General features: G+C 39.7%; 1 protein-coding gene across 1 annotated transcript in view; it reads right to left on the bottom strand.

Annotated features, from left to right (window-relative positions):
- The window catches only part of HSPA4 (heat shock protein family A (Hsp70) member 4), a 39320-nt gene extending 18372 nt beyond the window's left edge, over positions 1 to 20948 (bottom strand). Inside the window, exons 1-12 of the mRNA XM_073355688.2 lie at positions 20482 to 20948; positions 13398 to 13455; positions 10950 to 11090; positions 9701 to 9823; positions 9035 to 9134; positions 8452 to 8585; positions 4853 to 5097; positions 3424 to 3500; positions 2916 to 3067; positions 1614 to 1720; positions 1067 to 1200; positions 296 to 477 (exon numbers count right to left, since the gene is read on the bottom strand). Coding sequence (XP_073211789.1) covers positions 296 to 477; positions 1067 to 1200; positions 1614 to 1720; positions 2916 to 3067; positions 3424 to 3500; positions 4853 to 5097; positions 8452 to 8585; positions 9035 to 9134; positions 9701 to 9823; positions 10950 to 11090; positions 13398 to 13455; positions 20482 to 20588 — 1560 coding nt within the window. The 5' untranslated portion in view covers positions 20589 to 20948. The remainder of the gene's footprint in view (positions 1 to 295; positions 478 to 1066; positions 1201 to 1613; positions 1721 to 2915; positions 3068 to 3423; positions 3501 to 4852; positions 5098 to 8451; positions 8586 to 9034; positions 9135 to 9700; positions 9824 to 10949; positions 11091 to 13397; positions 13456 to 20481) is intronic.
- Positions 20949 to 21611: the final 663 nt, after the last annotated feature.

Here is a 21611-nt window from a genome sequence, read left to right as displayed (position 1 = left end):
TATGAGTTGCCTATAATTTGGCCGTAGTTTCAGGAAAAGTCAAGGCTAATGCATTACATTTGCATGCTTCATCTAGACTATGATGCAAGTAACAATCTACACACTGTGTTCAAATCCATCTGATGCCTAAGCAGCAATGTGGGTGGAAAGGTATAACTGTTACTTGATCTGGTTTAGAGGGTTAATGCACTAGTCCTGGCGTTTTTCTGAAACTGAGACCAAATTATGAGCAATCAGTTTGTTCTCAGTTCCAAGTTCTTTCCTAGGTGACCTCCATAGCAATAAAATGGATTACCTCTTCCTCTTTTGCATGCTGGTCTGTTTCCATGGGCTCTTCATTCTCATCAGATTTGTGAACCTCTACTAAAGATGCACTGGAAACACTGAAAATACCATGGATGTTTACTCTAACTTTGACTTTCACTTTTGAACTGGATCCATCTGTTTGCGGCGTGACTTTTTGAACCAAAAATTGAGCTAAACATTCCAGGAGAGAGAAAAAAGGATATATTTACTCAAGATAAATAATCAAGTGTGAACATTTAGCAGATCTTGACTATTGCTGATAACAGACTGCAATTAAATCCAATTGTGGAAGTCATTTGCCAAAAATAACTGAACTAAATGATTTATTTTATTCAATTAGTCATAGTAACATTTACTGTGCTTTGCAATTTGTCCCTCATTTTCTGGATGCACTTAAAGTTTAGAAATGTGGCATTTGGAAAAATGGCTGTGGGTAGTTTTAGGAAACCTTTAGCTCTGCCCAAATACTAAACTATCTTTTTCCGTTGGCATATGTTTCTCCTCTAATTAATGTGGTTTGGGAGTTTAGAATTTTGTTCTCCACTCACATGGCTTTAAAACCCAATCTGAGTCATACAAAAACATGTAACCAAAAGATACTAATGTGCTAACACACCCTCAGTATCATAATTGTTAGAGTGGGATGGGAAAGTCCAACCTACAAGATCAAAAAGTTGATAACACTCCACGCACACACCCCAACTTTCTTTTCTAACTATATGGAGTTAGTTCTTATTTCTTCTTTCCCTTTGTTAAATACCTATAGCAGGATCTGGGTAAGGCAACTCCTTGGGAGTAGTATAGTAGGCCTCAAGAGTGAAAGGCTCCCTTCTGAAAAATGAGAGGACCTTGGAGAATGGAGCTGCATGATTCTTAGGGAAAACTTCACAGTTGCTGTGGAAGGAAGAGATATATGAAAGTAGGCAGCTGTTATAATATCTAGAAGGAAATATGCAACAAGACCTAGCAGAAGCACTAAAATGCCTCAAAGAGGTGGATACAGAGGCGACAACTTAAGTTTACTGCACAACATATGGCTTTACCTTGACCACCATTTTACCATAGACTCTCATTAGCAATGATACAAATTAAAGAATGTGTATATTTAAAAAGCTAAAGTATTTAACTAGACAAAAGCTAAAATGATTGCTTTTTACTGTTACCACCACAAGAGCAGTAATTGAAGTTTTGGCATTTAGGCTTTCAAAATTTTTACAATAAGTGAGTCAATCTGGTCTACTTTTCGGTAGCTTCCGTTTTGAGCCTTTTACGGGCATGCTAAAGATTTGGTAGTGTTAAATTCTTACCTTAACCCTTCCTCTGCTGGTGAATTCCATCTTAAAGAAATAGGGTATGGTACCAAATCTGTGATAGAAAATTCTCTCACTTTGAAAGCCGGGGACAAAATAGCACACTATAAGAAATAGCAGAAGAGTAAGTCCAATTGTACAGAATGAAAATACAAATAGCAGTAATACCAGACCTTTAGATTGTTTAATGACTATTACAAATATGTTAACTCCAAGTTAGACATCTAAATTTTTAAAATATCCTATTTGTTTTAATGGAGTCATGCGCTTTTGCTATAAACAACTTCAGGGACAGTCATGTTTTGTTTGTATTCATTTTAAGTGAATCAAATTTCTCCTCCAGTTGGTCACTCAAGATCATCTGGTGGCAAGTTTTCTGGTTCTGAATATTTTAATGGCTCCAATAAAATGTTTAGTGCTAACAAATGATGTAGGAGTCAAAAAACCCTAAATTAACAGGGATTTGTAAGGGGCATATCACCATGGTATTCAAGTGCCATACAACAATTAAAGTAAAGGCCCTTTCTCGAGAACAGCTAGAACAGATGTTTTACCCTTTACTAATGGCTGAAAAGAGAGTTGTCAAAAATGACAATTAGTGAGCACTTGAAACAATACATAGTATTTGCTTCAAGCTCATGTAATACGCAAGTTATTAGACCTTTAAACTTGTCTCTCTAGCAAAGACTCTAGCACTGCTCCAGGGTTGGATATAGCAAGTGTCACACCAATGTAGTTTTCATTTGCAAGAATTTAAGTCAAGCCATGTCATCTTATTCTTTACTTGAACTAGGTTTCACTTCTATAAAAAGATATGCAATACATTTAACTAAGCAACAATGCAATGTAATCTTGCTTTGCCTAATTTCATGATTACTCTTAATGTCAACCTGTTCTTAGTGTTAGTTCTACAGAAGAATTCAGCTATCTGCCAAGATACCAGTAAAAGTCTTGCAGTGGAAAAAATAATTTAATATTTTATGTATTTATATAGCATCTATTGTTTCCAGTCATAACTGGAACATATACCCAACTCTAGAGGATCATGCCAAGTTGTTAATTGTGCTGTCTGCCTCAGCCAGACATCTCAGTTGATCAGCCAACATAAACAGTCTATGCAGTGAGCCAATCTCACCCGTCCACTGCCCACTTCTTAATGTTCAATCAAATCACTTCTACAGCACATACGCACTTCAAAAGGTGAAATAAGTTTCACAATGCCTGATACTATAGCACAACATGCCCTCACTGACTGCAACAAAGAATAAGGAGACCCCTAGCATACAGGCAATTGTTTACCTGCAATGCACAGCCTCGTGTAACAGCCTCATCTGCATTCAAAGTTGTACTGACTTCTTTACCGAAAAATTTACTGATCCTCTCCTTTACAGCAGGGATTCTTGTAGTACCACCAACTATTTCTACTGCATAAATATCCTCCTTCTTTAACTCTAAAAAAAGTAGACATACATTAGCAACTTTGTGTTATGAAAATTCCTACACTAAATTAGCAGCATTTAGTGCCTCTTAAACAAGGAAGAAGGTATTGCACTTGATTACAATAAAATCTCTAGCCACCATTAAAAGTTTTGTACTCTCGGATATCAAAATATCCTATTTTACGCAGGGATTCTTTAAGGAAATTTTTATGCTACTTGTAACTGAACTGCTACATAAAATCAAGTGTGCAAAAAAATTTGAATTTAAGATTTGGCAAACATCTAAAGAAAGCTAAAACCATGGATATATTTTCCTCCTGTATGTATACCATTAAGCATTGTAGTCAAGAGAATGCATGTACACTTACTGGCTTGTTCCAGAACACTGCGAAGAGGTGGTTCTACTCTAGCTAAGAGACCATCACACATCTCTAAAAATTTGCCCCTGTTGAAAAAGCCATACGTCAAGTTAGACTCCCATGAACAAAAATTTAAATTGCAAAATGCAACTGTATGCAGCTGAAATGGAAAAAAGCAATTTTAAGTTTACGTAGTGTAAATTTTCTATTTCTCCATCCAGAATCCTAGAGTATTTTATAAAGTTTTGTGTTTCACTAAAGTGATTTTTTGTATAATAAAACAGAGCTGAATATTCCACAATACAAGTTTGTGTGATTTACAACAACCCTACACCCACGCCAAAAAGAAAACCCATCAAGAGTAAGATATTTTGGTATATACTTTTGGAGAGCGTCATGTACAAATGATACTTATTCTGCCATGATCCCTCCAACTCCAGCCACCTTTTATATTAGGCTAGTGCCCAGAGGCTGCTAACCAGGATTGCAATCCCACTCTGCTAGGTACAGTACTTTACACAGTCCCTGTCCTGAAGAATTTACATTACATCAATTTTTATAGTGATTACATGCATTAATTACAACACCCACCACAAAAATAATCAAATGCTAAAGTGAATATGTCCCTCTTCCCTTGCACTTGAAGGTCCATAGATTTGGGTTTTGACAGGCCACCAAGGAGCATGAAGTCTAAAGATAAGTGCCCATTACTGCTGATGAACATGGTTCAAACTTAGGTTCTATCCTAACTGCTTCCAAGCTGTTCTTAACTTCTGTTATAGAATGTAGAGCAAGAGATGGTGAAACTTACTAATCCAAAAGCAGTGACAATCTCTATGAAAGTGTATACTAATCATTTCCCCTCTTCTGCTCAGTCTAAACTATTGTTATTTATAAGCTATGCACCAGTTTGTTGTTCCTTAAATGAGAGCCTCAGTTTCCTATTATCTGTTAAATGCCAACATGAAACCTTTCTTTTAACTAATTTCAGCGATCTAGAAAGTGCCATATTAACAGTTTAGTCATTCAAATCCTCTAGTGATCACATGTACAGCATACAAAGGGTCAGCATATATTTCTCCCACATTGCCCCAGCAATGTTTGTGAATTATGCTCTGGAGGCATCACCTGTACTAGTCCTAGTACTAGAACACAGGAGAACAGGACACACGTAAGGGCAAGAAGATGGTTCAATCCTCGTTCCCATTGTGACCTATGGCCAGACTGACAACTGGTTTTTAATTAGGACACTAGTAACTCAGACTGCCTGCTTAATTCATGCAGGCTACTAAAGAGTCATTGTTCACTACTTTGTTGCTAATAACTCGAGTTAGAACCAGTGACCTAAATGTACCAAAGGTGATCAAAACATTTGTATTTCCCTATTTTTGCAGTTTTTAAATCAACTCAGACTTTATGCTAAGCAATCTGAAGATACCTGTTCATAGTTCCAGAAACATCAATATCATTCATGAAGCATTCTATGTTCATTGGGAGATCAGAGGCATTAGCACTCATCAGCTTCTTCAGTTTCTCACACTCCTGAAATAGTCTCAGCAATGGACGAATCTTTGATTTGATGTCTAATTTATATTTTTTCCCAAATTCTTCACAAAAATAGTTAACCAACATTTCATCAAACTTCCTGCCACCAAGTGTGGTGTCAAATGCTGTAGCAAGAACCTAAAAACGAGACAAGGAGTAAAATATTTCAGTAAGAAAATGGTTCTATTTACTGATTACTCACTAAAACCTGTTAGTAACCAATACAGGTTAAGTAATTTCTTTGTCTAAATACTCAGAATAGCTTGTTCCAGTAATATATATTTGACATCATAATCCTGCTTAGGAGAATAACGCCTGGCTGCTCCACAGATCTTCTGCTATGGCAGTGGCAGGAGTAAAACCAGAAAGAATCAGATATATTGCTCAACCTTTTCCCCCCCTACTGCCATCATTTACAAAGATAAATGCTTTGTGTTGGAGCAGCCTGGTAACCACTTTCTGCTACTAGTAGAAAAAAAGGAACCAATTATTAACCTTTTATTTCCCTCCTCAGTGCCTTCACTTGGTTCATCCCCTGCAAGCAATGAAGCATAGTCCCATGCCACTCTGGCACATTTCACTTTACCAGCACTGCTGGCAGAAGTAAAGTTATTTCACTCTGATGCTCCCACTTGTGCCACTATAAAAGTGCCATGTGTAAGAGCAGCAAGGGTGCAATCCTGACAGAGATGGTCTTTTCCCTGGGCTAGCACTGTAGAGACAGTTTTAAGATTAGATGATGTTTCTAGTTACCAAGTTCATATCTTGTCGAGGATAGTATGTCATTCACCATACCTGTCTATACCAGTTAAAGGTGACATGGATTACACAATACACCAAAACGGAACAGAGTAAGAAAACCGCGTAATGTTTTGACCGTCCCAGACTGCACAAGGTGCAGTAGTGTCTTTTTTAAAGTAGTGTCCCTATGGGTGCGCCACTCTAGGGGACTACAGCAGTACCCCTAAAGGAGTGGGGGGGGGCGCGCAGAGTCCAATACTGAAGACAGTACAGCCAAGCCAAATACAGCAGCAAATGCTGAGTCACAGATGACTGCAAAGCGTCCAGCGAATGTACAAGCAGATGCCCAAGTCACTGCTCTTCATATTTCTGTGATTGGAATGTTATTGAGAAAGGCTGTGGAAGTGGAGGCAGATCTTGTAGAGCGAGTTTGCGCTCCAGAAGGAGAATAAAGGTCATGTGTGCAATAGCAGTAGATAATACAGTCTGATATCCCACTAAAAAGTCTTTGCTTAGAGATTGGGGATCTCAGATCTGTTGCTGATTAATATGATTTCAATCCAAATAAATCCAGTCTTTTTCAGTCCTTGTCACATGGTGTCATTTTAGCATGGTGCTGTCTGCCACATTTGTTAACAGCATTGACAAGCAGGGAATTTGGGGAGGGGTGAGAAAACAAAATGTCCATGTCTTTAGAGGACACACTTTTTTGTCTGCCCATTTGCACGGAGGGGGTACTGTGGCTAGTGCCTGCCACATAGATTTCACTGGATTAAGCAGGGCCTCGTTGATGGGGGCCGCAATTCTATCTGAGAAAGACATCAGTTCTATCAGAGCCCGAGACAGAGAGTGCATGCACAGGCTGAACAGACACTGCGACCTAAAATCTCCACTCCAAGGCGCAGGGATGGGAATACACTTAGAGTAGAGCACCCATAGGGACACTACTTGAAGAACAGTAAGATAGTTCACTTCAAATTGCTAATGCCTGCAGGAGTTTCAATCCTGTATATCGATAGAGTCCTCAGCTCTGGCGCGCACCCAAAAAAAAAATCAATATCCCCAAATATTAAAAGGCAACTACATGTCATATATGCATTAATATGGTGATATTGGAGATTACAGTAGCAATTATGTGGTTCCCCTGCCTTAAATTGTCATAACCTTTGTTCTGCATAACCCCTGGCACCAATCTATTTCTAGACACCTGGGTCTAGTGCTAGCACTAGGGTGGCCAGGACTCCCACTGCTACAGGAAAACTTTTCAGCTTATCAAACACAAGGAACACAGGTGCAGAGTAGCATGATCTTGTACTCTTCAACCTTCATTACACTACTGCCAGAGTTTGAGTCATATCCCAGTTTAATCTGTGATGCCTAAAAGGGTACTGCCTGCATGTCCACACCGGGCTAAAAATAAACTCATTTGTTTTCTTCATGTTTAACTCCTGCAGATAACTGCTCATTTATTCACCTGTTAATTCACATCTTTAAGACAACACCCTTCTCTACTGCCTTTCTAATTTGCCTGAATTCCAGACAGTTTTGAAATGCATGTACCACTTGCACATGCACACATCACCCAATCTCAAAAGGCCTCCTTTCTATCGCTACTAGACTATGGCTTCTGAGATTAGTTCCTGAACTCCCATATCTAAACTCATTCTGCTCATAGAATGACAATCTATGATTGATCTTTTCCTGTTGCATCATTTTACCTCCATCTCACTGATTTCTCAATCCCTTTTTCAAATATGCTGAATTCACAATTCCACACCACCTAGAAATGACGTTATCCAGTTCTGCACACCAGTACTTATTAACACTTCACCTCTCTCCTTCAATATGTACCATTCCTATTGTTTCAGTGTGTTAACTTTAATAAAGTTTCCACACAATTAATTTGTTCTTGGACCCATCAAAGCACTTTGTAGCCTTCTGGTTCAGAACAACATAATCTCAGATATATTCCATTTAAACTAGGATGCTCTAAGACTTTATCTTACTTTTCAGTTCCCTTAAGGCACTACTCTCCTAACTATCTGAGCGCCTATCACAACACAAATACTTGTTCCTTCCACTGGAGCAGCAATATATGATTATTGGATTTCATAATACGTTTTTGGCTATGCTGCTAACATTACTGAAGATTTTTTCTCAAAGAAAAAAATTTTTAATACCTAATAGAAACAAGCGTTAAGGCAATTGTGCTTCAAAGAAAGATCCAATCTAATCACCTGCTCAAGTTAAGGAAGTTCTAAGAGATTTAATTAACTGTTGACACTTTCACACCTGTTATATTTCCTATAGCACTCATATAATGGGTTTCAAGGTCAACCGGAAGCATTATGGTCATTTAGTCAGACTTTCATAACAATAAATTAATCCAGTAATTCCTGCTTTAAGACATGAATTTGTGGTTGAACTAGAGCACCATTTTTAAAAAGACATCCCGTCTTGTAAGTTGTACTATTACTATAGAGAAGTTAATAAAAAATAAACTGAACTCTAACGCTACACCAAAAAGTGACTGAGGAAAACATGTTTGTTTCAACAAGCTTAGCAACGAAAGCTTAAGCAGATCTTCTTCCCAGTTCTCTAACATAGGACAAAGTTGAACCTTTGGAAAGTATAAGTTGCACTGCCTGGATAAACTGTCATATTAAGGCAGTCAACCAAGCCTATTGTAGTCCATAAACGTAACGTGAACGTTTTTACTCATAATTACAATGGATGCATAAGATTGTTTACTTTCAGTTTTCCTTTGTTGAATGCGCATACTGAAACTTGATATGCAGAATGTCCCATATCAACAAAAACGACATTCCTTGGCTTCTCTTCTAGGGCAGGCAGGTCTTGTTTATAGATTCCATATGCAAGAGCAACTACAAAAAAAAAAGAAGTCAATATAGTAAACAAAATGGCAGTCATTCATCTCCTTTTTTTGGCTGCTTTCCTGAACAGTACTTGTTAAAGAATAACTATACTGTCAAGTTTTAATGCTATTTTTCCAAGTTATAAAGTTTGCATCTGGTTAAATAATGGACCAGATACAAAAGCTATGGCATGGAAGACTAACTAAAAAAAACAGTTATTAGTTCCTCTTATGTCTTGCATTTATTTCTTGGATGTTTATTTCTAAGTATCTTTAAAGAAGAAAGTCTGGAGCTGTATTACCATAGAAATAACTTGGATTCTAGGAACCTTGGAGAGCAACCAAAGTCAGATTAGTGTATAGAACTGGTAATTCTCGATGGAAGGGGTTTGTGACAGACATGGGGAAAGAAGATTTATAATTCCAATCCTGTATACGTTTTAAAGAGAATAAGATTACCTGAAGTAGTTTCATTTATTAGTCGCAAGCAGTTGAGGCCAGCAATCTGTGTAGCATCCATCACAGATCTCCTCTCTGCATCTGTATAGAAACACGGAACCTGCAAGAAATGCATAGCAGTGAGATACATATTTTGAAGGGCAATCCTCTACCAAATCAACAGAAAAATATTGTTCAGAGGGCTGGTACACAAGCCAAGCCCTCCCCCCTTTTATTTATTTATTTTTAAGTATTTCCTGCAAGTTCAAGATTTTTGAGTGTTGCAAGCAAGGAAAAGTGAGTAGCTACATGGGGAAGAGAATGGTTTGATTTAATTGCTTATATAATTTTCTCATGCCTTTCCACTTGATCTCATCTTTACAACCATTCATTTTAGTGAAAACTGAGCAAACCCAGCTACAAATAGTATTATTTTATTGATTAAATCTCTAAAATATATTTAGAATGTTAGCATGATAAGCTAAACATCAGTTTTTAGGGAGAGATCTGAGTAAAAAAGTCACAAGGTTTACTGAAAATAAGCAGGGGCACTAGTTTATGTGAACCTTGTTTATCTATTTGGTTTATAAATTGCAATACAACTCCATTACCACCATGATTCTTCAATTTATACAGATACACTATGTAGCCAACTTAACGTAACCAAGTTTACCATCACCTACTTACAGAAACAACACAGTCAACTACAGGCTTCTTAAGGGCATTCTCAGCAGTTTCTTTTAGTTTCGTGAGGAGCATTCCTGTCACCTGCTCAATGGTGAAGTTTCGTTCTTCTTCCAGATACATAACCTTTAATGAAAAGCTTGTATAAGTACAGTAAATGACAAGAAACATGCTCAAGTGATATTAAGTAGTGACCTAAGCCTGCAAAAAAAAAAAGGTAAGTGGTCCTTAACACCAAGCCTAAGTCCTGCAGCATACTTGTATAACTGCCCCCACTTCACTGCCCAAGCCATGTAGGGAAGGCACCACAGGATAAGATGACAGTTTCTCATTTTATTCATATTTTCATTCGAGAATTCAAGACATTTTAAGAGAGGCAAGTTGAAAAGGACATGTATACAAGCTCAAGTTTCGTGGGTTCCAAATGTAAGAATGTATGCAGCTGACTCTTTACCGGGCCTTTAAACAACAGCCTGTTCCATTAGATACCACTAGGCTATTTTTAAATTAAGGAAATTCCTCCATGGTTGAACAGGTTTTGCAACTAAAATATAAATATAGTTATTGAAATTTGGTCTGAAATATTCTGCTTTTCTCCTCTAGCCTTGCAGTATATCTGAAGCATTGGTGCCGAATATTATTCTGGTACTTTCTTCATTTCCCAAACTCACTATGGAGCGCAAAAGACTGTTCACACAGCAAAGAGGTTTTTTAAATTTAAAGCAGACCTTGATAAACAATAGCATTCTAATAAATGAATTCAAATCCTGGATTAGCTAAATCACAAGTGAAAAGGAATCTAAGTCTTAATTCTTACTTGAGCACATCAATGACCACTGTGTGTTACAATTGGGAATATCTAATCAAGATGCTCAGGTCTCAAAAGGGTACTACTATTCAGGCTTGAGTCATATGAAAAAGTTTACACAGATCCTTCCCACACTACATACAATTCTATTCAATTAAGTTCTCTATCATTCTGAAATCAGTTTATTTAAAGAAATAGCCAAGATAGTCTATTTCACAAGGCAGTTCTAAGCCTCCTTCATAAAATAAGTAGATTTTACTAGCTTGAATTTTAGCCTACACTACAGATCTCCCTACATTTATTAATCCAGCAATAAAGATTTTTCTAACGGAAAGTGCATTTGCAAAGGTAGAGGCCCCAGTGCAAAAGGGTTCAAAGCTAAATAGACATATGAATTGTCATTGAGTTTCCCCTGTGGTTCTCTTCCAAGTATGTCTGACTCACCTTAATGCCCGCTGAGCCTGTCGGCAGCTGGACAAGTTCATACGCCAGGTTATCTTTTTCAGCTTGAACAAAGGGATCTGAGAATGCACGGCCATGAAATCTTTTAAAACCTTGTACAGCGTTCTTTGCATTTGAAATAACCTAAAGGGAGAAAAATACATTAGTCTGAGATGGCAGGGGAGCTTCTGAATTTCAGAGAAAATAAGCCAATAGCAAGTTTGTTTATGCTTTTCTTGCCAAATCAAAATTTGTAATTAATTTGTATTTTCCAACAATATAAGGTGTCTACTAAAATACCCGAACCCAAAAACCTACCTCTTCCCCTTTCATCTCCCAAATGATTCTTGCAGGAGTTTGTTTAGATTTTTAAAAATTCTATTTTAAAACCTTGAGCAAATGTTTATGAAAATCCATGTAAATACAGTTCACTTTTAAAAGGTGTTCTGCAAATAGCTGTAAAATTCCATCTTTAGGAATATACCTCTCTTCACTGTATTCCTCTTTTCCCCTACTTTTCTCCCCACTTTGACCACCTTCCCCAACTTGCCACCAACTAAGCTAGGAAGGACATTGAGCACATTTAACGTCACTTTCCAGCCCATCATCTTGTCCTGCTCTGGCCAGCCAACTCCATGTGACATTCCTGCATGATACTACTACCTACTTTGGAACGTTCCTACCTAAAAAACTTCCAGTGTTGTCGTGAACCCATTTAAAATCCAAGCGGGGACTTAAAAGGACAGTCAACTTGAAGTAGTGAAAGTTGTCTAGATACTCTTGTTATAAGTAACACCTATGATTAATGTAACCAAGGATGAGAAAAAAAGTATCTGCTTTTAATTTCTTTGTAACGTGTGTGACAGCACTTTACGCATAGCCATTTTTCTGACTACTAGGTTTTCCATTATATTTACATGATTCTTTCACTAGCAAGAAGGGAGAGGAAAACACATAAGAGAAAGCTAAGGCCTTGTCTACACTTAAAATGCTACAAGCAGCACAGCTGCGCTGCAGCAGCTGCACCACTGTTGCACTTGAGTGTAGAGTCACTCACTACCTATGCTGACAGGAGGGATTCTCCCATCAGCATAGATAATCCACCTCTCCAAGAGGCAGTAGCTAGGTCAACAGAAGAATTCGACCTAGCACTGCCGACACAGGGACTTCGGTTGACTTAACTACGCTGCTCAGGTGTGTGGACTTTTCACACCCCTGACCAGCGTAGTTAAACTGATATAATTTTCTGCTGTAGACCAGGCCTTAGTCAAGAACTGGTATGGGCGCTCAAGGGCATGCTTAGTATCAGACATTAACTTTACTTTTTTTTTTTTAATATATGTAACTAGATTTTAAATTGACTGTCCCTTTAAAAAGCAACTTGCTCTTAGAATTTCCAGAAATCCAGTTATTACAGTTCAAACTGCATATCAACTATATCCCTGCACCAATGTGCATCTCCAGGCCGCAAACACCTTAGTGCAACATCAGACCAAACACACATAGGGAGTAATTCTACATTTGACAAGATGTTTCCATTTAATTCTAGCAAAAGAAGAAAACGCACTGAACATGTGGGGGATCACAATTACAGTATGCTTGCTGTGTAGTTTAAGCATCTCAGGGATTCTGGAAATCATTTCCTAATATCTAGAGATATTTGTTCTTGCGAAATGTTGACAGTGTTTGAAAAGTTACTTTCTGCAGGTGACAAACAATATATCCAGCAGGAAACATCTTTTACAAAAATAAAAATTGGCAACAATCTGACCGGTAGATAGGAAGGGTCATAAATCAGCTAAATCTTGCCTTACTCTCAGATTAATATTTACATAACTACTCTACTTGGCTATACAAAAAACTATTAGCAGACAGTTATTTAGGTTGTAAAGTCAAGCACTCAGAAGTCTGGAATGACATTTATGGTTGCATGGGCAACCATAAATCTATCTGCCCCTTTGGCCTCCAGCCTGTGCAATGAATGAGGCAAGGATCCCATGGAAAGAACGGTATGCAATGTTGTAATTAAAGACTATCCTAATGCATATGCACAAGGGGGATGAACTAACATTTCATGAGAAAATGGTATTTACTTTGAGTGTTTGATTATGCAATCCAAACATTAACAAGATTTTTGGTATGTAATTTCTCAGATTTCTTTTAAAAAGGGAAAATTCTATTATGTACAACAAGTAGTACATTCTTACGTAACCCTTAAGTCCCAATCCAGAACAATGACAGATTACAGAGTTACAAACTGAACAGCTTAATAAAGCTCAAATGCTTCTTAAGAGTTTTATTAAAGATTTAATTTAGAAGCAAATATCCACTTTGACATGGATATTTGTAGTCTCTCCATAAACAAGAAAATACTGGAAAAAACACTTTTACTACTGTGTTAGGAATTTTGCTTTGGCTTATAAGCAGTTCTTGAACATACAAAATCCTTACTTGGCTTTTAGCTGCAGCTCCAATTGAACGATTCTTGGGTCCAAAGGCTATACATGACCTAGAATGAGAAGAAACATTTCTGATCTAATTCAAATTTAGAAATAAAGATTTCTAACAAGCAGCCACTGAGTGATTTTTTTAAATGTATTTAAAGATTAAGACAATCACTAGATAAAACTGTCAGTTGTATAGAACAAGACTACTGTAACAACATTTTAAAATGGCTGTTTTCCCCAAGCTCTTCCCACTGTTAACCACTAAGAGTCAATATATTAACAATGTAGGACCACTCTGCCATTATGGCTCTAGAATAATATTTGAAGAGCATAACACTCATTATGGAGTAGTTCTCTAACAAATAGCAAACTTATGAGCAGTGAAACCTGTTAATAGTCAAATGCATTCCCTACTAAGTTTCATAATAAAAAAGTAACATTTGTCCAGCCTTAATTTTAAATTTAAACACATTTACATTCTTCATTTTAGAAGAGAATTCATAATTTAAGGCAACTTCTGTTTCTGGCCACTTTTGAAGGTTTGTCTGCAAAGCAATTTATACAGTGGGGTAGAAATCTGACAGGATGATGGTTGTTCACGGCAAGGTGAATAAATATTAGTCAAGAGGGCTAATTTTGTCATCCATTAATGCAGGTGATCATGGATACCCAATTTCACCATCATATTTGTGAAAATAAAAATACCAAGGAAAAACTCATTTCTATAGTTATAAATATCTGTATAGTTGACTAATTTTTAGTTCCCATTTTTTCAAATTTAAAATTAACTCTTCAGTTCCAACAACAAGGAAGACTGAATAGAATAAGCACAAGGCAAAAAGCCCACAAACACCAAATCAAACCAAACATCAGGGTTTGGATCATGGAAAGTCAAATAGACACACTTTATTCAAAAGAATGTGTGTGTGTTGCTTTTTGATGCCTACCAGTTCTTTAAGAGATAAAAGAAGTCCTCATCTTTTTAGAGAATGAGAGTTACTACTGGTCAAGCCTCCTTACTTGAGGAATTTTAAAACTGTTACGTTAAACAGTCAGCACCCTTACAAAATCTGAATACACTCAAAAATAAAATCAAACAGATTTCCCACATGGTTCCTCTAGGCCAAGTTATCTATCTGCAAGCAACATTGTAAAGGGATTATTTCAACCAGTTTTTACTACTAACAAGCACATTTTAATAGGTATAATTATTACATTGATCCCAATGCAGCACACAAGGGAGTTGCTCTACAGAACTGGTTGCCCCATGGGAAACGAAAGAAACGGCTTCTAGAATATCCTGCTATGTTGAACTACCTTAACACAGTGAATAAACAGATACCACCAGCATGGAAATTTGTCATGGCATGATTGTGTTATTGTTTTATAGCCATTGTTGGTGCACTGTCTAGTTAACAAATGAAAGCCAGTCATGTACTTATGGAAGTACACTGTAATGAACTTAAGAAGCACATACTTAGAAACATGTCTTGTGCTTAATAACGTGATTCAAAGGCTTGGCCAATAAAAAGCTACCGTTTTATGGAAACATTAAGGCAATAATAAAACTAATACTGTGGACTTGTCTACACTACAAAGTTAGGTCAGCTTAATGGCATAACACATAACTGTGAAAAATTTAATGTGCTGCATGATTTGAATAAGCCAACTTAAGCCCCAGTGTAGACACTGCTAGGTCAATAGAAGAATTCTTCCGCCCTCCCACTTCCAGGATCCCAACAGGCTGAGAGATGGATTTATTACAGCACTGGAAGAATCCCTTTAAGTCACTGTAGCAAGTGTCTACAGTGGTGCAGCTTCAGTGCTGCAACTACGCCACTAATGTTTTTAGCGTAGACATAACTATATATCTTGAGGCTTCAGGCTAAACATTCCACAAGAAACCAGATTAATTCAATTTGGCCCTTAGGAAGAAATTAATATAGAAGCATTAACTGAAGGTTCTACTTCTCTCCTGTGCGCATAGAACATATTTAGCTAGTTAACTGCAAAATTCAAGAGTCATTCTGAATTCACAGGAACATCACTATGTTTGGTTTAGTTATTAATGTAGTGCTTCTCCAGAGTTCCAGATTAATAGTTCTGAGACTAGAATCCTCTCTCTATCCACAGAAAAGGGTGCCACATGGGCAGCAGCAGAACAGGCTTTCCTACACTGCCTCACATTTGTTCTATTGAGATCCCAATAGGGCTCAATTAAAAAAAAAGTGCTATGTAAGATTATCTTAAAAAGCCCTTATTTATATTTGGCTTTAGTGAACATTTATTTTCTAAACAGCTGCCTCATATATGTTTTGCAGATTTCAAAAAAAATCCTCAGAAGTGCTAAGGAAGAAGTTTATCAGAGAAGTTTCTGTCTCTGGATGGTGGAAAAGGAATGTTGGGAAACTTTCCAATGCTTTAGTTTTGTACTGGCTTTACTGGTCAGTATTTTGTAAAGGGAAATACTAATAAAGTATTTCCTGTGTATTAAGACACTAGGAGCTATTTCCCTTTCCCTCCAACTGACTGAATGTAGACCTCAGTAACAGGTACATACGATATATCAAAGCTCAAGCTATATACCTTTCTGTTTTCTTAAGCAACAGAGACACTTAAGTTATAATTTCAAAGAACATTATAGGATAAACACACAAATGGTGAAAATTTAGTTTAACAAACACCCACACATTTTAAATAGAAGCAGACGCAATCACAAGACGGACATGGGAAGCCTAGTGAAATCTTGTCAAGATAGGATTTCAGCGAAGTTAAAACTCAACTATCATATTAATAGGCTAGGACAAAGTAACATGTGGGTGCTGCTCAGATATCACTTTAGATTACACTTATCCTTTGTCTCCATGCACTACCTTGGAAGATGCATGCATCCCATCTGTCATACAAGACAGCAGTCCAGTCAACACACAGAAATGGCACTGATTTTGCTAAATCAACTTCTTAATCTGTCTAGTTAAATCAGTGCATCTTCCTTGTGTGGTTTAAAAGTGCCTTAATCTTAATTCGGTACTTAATCAATATAAATTGATAGCTGCTACTCAAACCATTTATGAGTGCCCATACAAGCTGCACTGATTTAATTAAATCAGTTTAGAAAGATTTAGGACTGGTCTACAGTTAAAATGTAGGCCAACTTAGCTGTCACTCAGGGGGTGAAAAATCAACACCTCTAAGCAACATAGCTATGCCAACCTAATCCACAACAGTTAGGTCAACAGAGGAATGATTCTATTGACCTAGCTACCATCATTCAGGGAGGCGGTGTTCCTCCACCACTGACAAAACCTCTTCTGTCAGCATAGATTGTGTCTATGATACAGGATTATGCCAGCATAGCGATGGCACCGAAGCGATGCTGGTATAGTTCCCAGAGTGTAGACATGGCCTTTGATAAATTGGTGCAATTTCTGCATGTAGATCAGCCCCAAGCTTCTGTTTGATGGCAACTTTAATTTTCACAATTGAGAATTCATTTTCTCCAGGTAATTTGTTGCGTTCAAGTTCATTTTTGTGTCATAATATGAGCACTTCAAGAAATATCCCTTTTAGATTTCTCCATCTCAGTTACAACTGAAGTGAGCAACCTCAACCCAAAGACATTAGAGCCAGTGATTGTTCAGACGGTTCATGCACAACAGGTCTAGTCAACACATAAGCAAACACCAGAGGGGCAGGGGAAGGCATATGGAGGACTCCATATATTCAAAGTTGAACAAACACGGAGCAAATATTTTTAGGGTCAAGTTCTGCCTTGGGATGAACATCAGCAGATCCCACCAAACTTAATAAGAACCTAGCAAGCATGGATCCAAGGGTAGAATTCAAACACAAAACTCATTTTCTTTAAACTACTGTACAAACTCAACTGTGATCAGTTGTGCAAAGTGATTTTGCTAAGATGACAATACTTCAATATATATTGGTTACAGCAAGTCACACATCCTGACCCTGTCTTAGGTTTAAATCTCATTATGTAAAGCAAAACCAACCACATTATTTTACTCTGCCTCCATATTGTCCCATTCCCCCCACCCAGAAAGTGTTGGATCTGTGGAACCAGGTAGTATCAAGTACATTGTAGAGGAAGTTCAAGCCTCACTTTGAGCTAATTTTACATTACACATTGGGCCCAAAAGTTTCACAAGTGACTAATGATTTTGGATGCCTCACTTTTCTGAGTACACAACTTGTGACACCTTTAAAGAGCCTAATTAACTGAACATGATAAGCATCCAATTCTTTGAGAGCCAGGCCCTCTTCTTTCTCTGTCTCTCAAGCAGGACACTAAGTAATTGTATCTTTGTACATTTGCGTTTCAGACTTTGGTTAAAGTGTATTTATATTTTGTTTCCAGGATTTAAAATCTATTTAGTGTTATTAAAATGACATGGGAATGTTGAATGTAGACATTCCATGATAATTAGCATTTTACTCAGAGATGCTGGAGAACCTTTTCAAGTTTTTAATCCTCTAGCACCCTTAGTACAAATCCAGTATTGGTTTATTTTTGAACATCTACTAGCTGTTGTGGCAAAACTGCACTACATTGTATGTACTGAAATGGAAAGACTCACACTCACTTTAGAGTTTCAAAACTAAAAAAGCAGTAATTTCCTGAAACCTGGGAAAGATTTCTGAAATTAACCAACATCTTGTATCTCTGTTATTCTCTAATTTTACTAGACACTGGTTTTCAAGACTGTTTAAATACATGTTTAAGAAACAAGTCTTGACAGTATTACTTTGTATAGAACCAGTAAAGGTATAATGAACAAACATGTTAATCATACAGCTTTTCTACATTCCTTCCTTAAAGACAGCCAGAGCTATGGCATTACTTACAAGGAAGCAAGGTGAAGCCATACTGCTGGCCATCCATCACTGTTACCAACACAAAATGAGAGAAAACTGACAAATGGAGTTACTAATGAATAATTTTACCTTGACTATGTACTTTGTTGTAAAACACTATCAGTTCCTACCACACTGTGTTCAAGTGAATGGACATTTTATTCTGACACATCGGAACATAGTTTTATACAAGTCAGCCCTTTAAAAAAACAACCTTATTAAGAAGGCCTGAGAGTCAGGGACACCCCAAGTTCTAATTTCAGCTATACTGCTGACAATAGGTCACTTTACCCTCTTTTGCTATTTTATTTAGTGAGTTATTTATGACCAGAAAGGAAGCCATCTTCCTCTACCTTGGTACAGCACGAAGCTCACCATTAGCATTGTTGAGAACAGTTACAGGGGTGGCTCACAATGAGCTTAAAATAGTTCAGTCTCAAAGTAGAGAGAAGACTCTAGCTGTATGAAAAGGTCCCTGCCCAAATACTCCTGGGGAAATTCTGCATCAAAAAATTAAAATTCTGCACAAAATTTTAAAATTCTGCATATTGTATTTGTCAAAACAACACAATATAATCACCAGTTTCAATTTTTCTGGTAATTTAAAAATACCTGTTTGTCTGTATAGTTAGACATACTTGCTAAGAGAAATTTCCTCACAAGTAGAGTGTTAAACAAACCCCTACAACAACCCAGTTTCTGTTTTCCTGTTATGCTTTTGTTGGATGCCTCAGTTTGGGTGTGTCACAGGTGCTAGCTAGGTATTTCTTGGGGGAAAACTGTCCCTCCAGTCTTTTAGTCAATTCTCATTTTTTCACTCTTCCCTGTAAGGTTACCATAATTCAAGCTCCCAAACAGAGGACACTGCCAAGGGAGAGGGAGCTGGAGGGGGGTACAGTTGAGGGGGTTGTGTACTGGGATGGGGCTATTTGGGGGTCCAGTCACTCACAAACCACTCCCCCCAGAGCCCAACTGCAGGACACCTCCCGACCCAGACACCTGCACCTCTCTGTCTCCAGAGCCGAGCCACAGGATCCGCTGAGCTTAATTACTGTGCCACAATTGGATGCGATATGACCCCACCTCTCCACACCCTTTGAGAGAGCCAACACAGCTACATCTCAGGGGCCCACTTCAAGTCCCAGGTAGATGAGGATCAGGCCCAGCAGCCAGACCACACAGAGACGCAGGACCTCCATCCCCACCAGGCTGGGCACTCCACTCACTGCAGGGGCCACAGCCCACATGCCACCTCCTTTGTTCAGGGCATGCTAGGAACCACAGTCCATCTGCGCCTCTTGGGCAAGCACACTGAAGTGGGGAGCCAGACTGCTAGGTCCAGTGGCCTCTAGCAGCAGCCAGCCACTCTGCAGTGCCTATTCTGCAAGGAAAAGTGGAATTCTGCACAGAAAATTAATTCTGCATTGCACAGAATTCCCCCAGGGAAGCATCCCTAAGAGCTGACAGACAAAATATTCATAACATTCGAAGGTGGAGCACAGAGGACAGACTGAAGCATACAAGCACAGTGAAAAAAGAAAAGGAGTACTCTAAGGTGCCACAAGTACTCCCTTTCTTTTTGCAAATACACGGCTGCTACTCTGAAAAGCAACAAAAGAGCACTTTTTGCACAATCTTAGTTCCTTTTTTTATTTGTAGGTCATAAATGTGAACCAAATAAACTCACACACGCTTCCTGTTTGAAAAAGTTTGATTTTTTTTTTTAAGTTACATTTCCCTCTTCCCCACCTTCTCACTTCAGTGGAGTTAGGCCTTGCTGCCCCTGCTCCCTCTCCCAGAAACACATGTCCCAAGCCCTGCTCGCCGAGCTGCGCCGTGGTTCGCCCGCACAGCTCCCAGGCACGCCACAAGAGGGGACCAGCGTTTAGCCCGTGTGGGGAGCCCAGAGGCTAGCGCCCCGGCCTGCAGCGAGGTCTCTCAGCGGTACACAGATCCCGCCGGGGTGCGCAAGGAGAGGGCACTGCTCAGCCCCCACCCGCGCGTTACTAGTTTACTACATGCGCAGAACCAGGGTGTTATGAGGCTTTTCCACGCTCCGGAGACCCCCCCGCCCCCAGTCACCAGCGTTCCCCAACAAGGGAGCGGGAGAGAGAAGGGGCAGCGCCGCCCTTTCACCAGGCCCCAGGCACAGGCCTAACAGGGGCTAGCCGGGATCCGGCAGGTCCCCGGCGCGCCTCCCCCGCCCCTTTACTCACGGGGTGCTGCGGTCGCTGTACTCGTTGGCGACGGTCTCGATGCCTCCGGCCCGGGCCACGGCTACATAGCAGCTCTGGAAGCCCAGATCGATGCCCACCACCGACATGCTGAGGGCGGGGGTGGGCTGAGGAGGGATCCGGGAGACGAGCGGAGGGTGCCGGGCGAAGACTGAACGGCTGAGGAGCTCGGGAAGGGCGGCTGAAGCGTCTGGTTCAGCCCCGACCGGCGCCTGAGCCTCACTAGTGCCGACGTAGCCGACTCAGCCCGTTTAAATGAGCAGCGGCTCCGGCAGTCTCCTCTCAGGGGAGGGGGAGAGATCTCGAAAGATCCCGTCCTGTCGGAGAAGGAGGGGAGCGTGGAAGTGGAGGGAAAACCTCTCGCGAGATTCCCTCGGGGCGCTCGCTCTCTTTCCCCGCCCCGACCGCCAGGATACGGGGGCGAGAGCGACCGTTGGGACGTCCCGAGCGGCTCTACGCCAAACGGCTGGTACGCATGCTCAGAGAATATCCGCCCCCCCTCCCCCAGCTGCATAGGGGTGGGGCAGCTGCGTCGCCTCCTTCGACACGGCTCCTCCCCCTTTTCTCATCCTCACCTCCCCTTTCGCTCCTCCCGGCACACCCTGTGAGTCAGTCACTGTGCCCTGCCCTCAGCGGGCTGACAGCCTCGCCGCCTGCACCGTCACCTTCCTGCCTTGCCCTGCCCCCGGGGGCCTGGTTCCTTCACAGAGCCCTGGCCTCACTCTGGGGGTGAGAGGTCGGCAGTTGTCCCATCCTGGGCGGGGTTCATCCGCGAATGCTCCAGCCAGGGCACAACATTGCCCCCCACACCAGTGCCTTGAAATACAGTACCTCAGGGAGACAGTGAGGCACACCACCTCAGAGTCTGTTCTTACACTGGTGCAAAGCCACGGTCACTCCCCTCACCTATACAGGTTTGAATGTAGTTAATCTGGATTAGCCAGAATCCAGAGTACGAGTAGGATCATAGGCAACATTACAGACAGACAAGATGGGTGAGGTAATATCTTTTCTTGGCCCAGCTTCCGATGGTGGAAGAGAAGCTTTTGAACTACACAGAGCTCTTCTTTGAGTTTGGGAAAGGTACTCAGAAATGCCACAGCTAAATACAA

Source organism: Lepidochelys kempii, chromosome 8 (genome assembly GCF_965140285.1).
Source record: "Lepidochelys kempii isolate rLepKem1 chromosome 8, rLepKem1.hap1, whole genome shotgun sequence".
In the NCBI taxonomy this organism is placed as follows: domain Eukaryota; kingdom Metazoa; phylum Chordata; order Testudines; family Cheloniidae; genus Lepidochelys; species Lepidochelys kempii.
The sequence above is the reverse complement of the archived record's forward strand: the minus strand, read 5'-3'. Positions and strand labels throughout refer to the sequence as shown.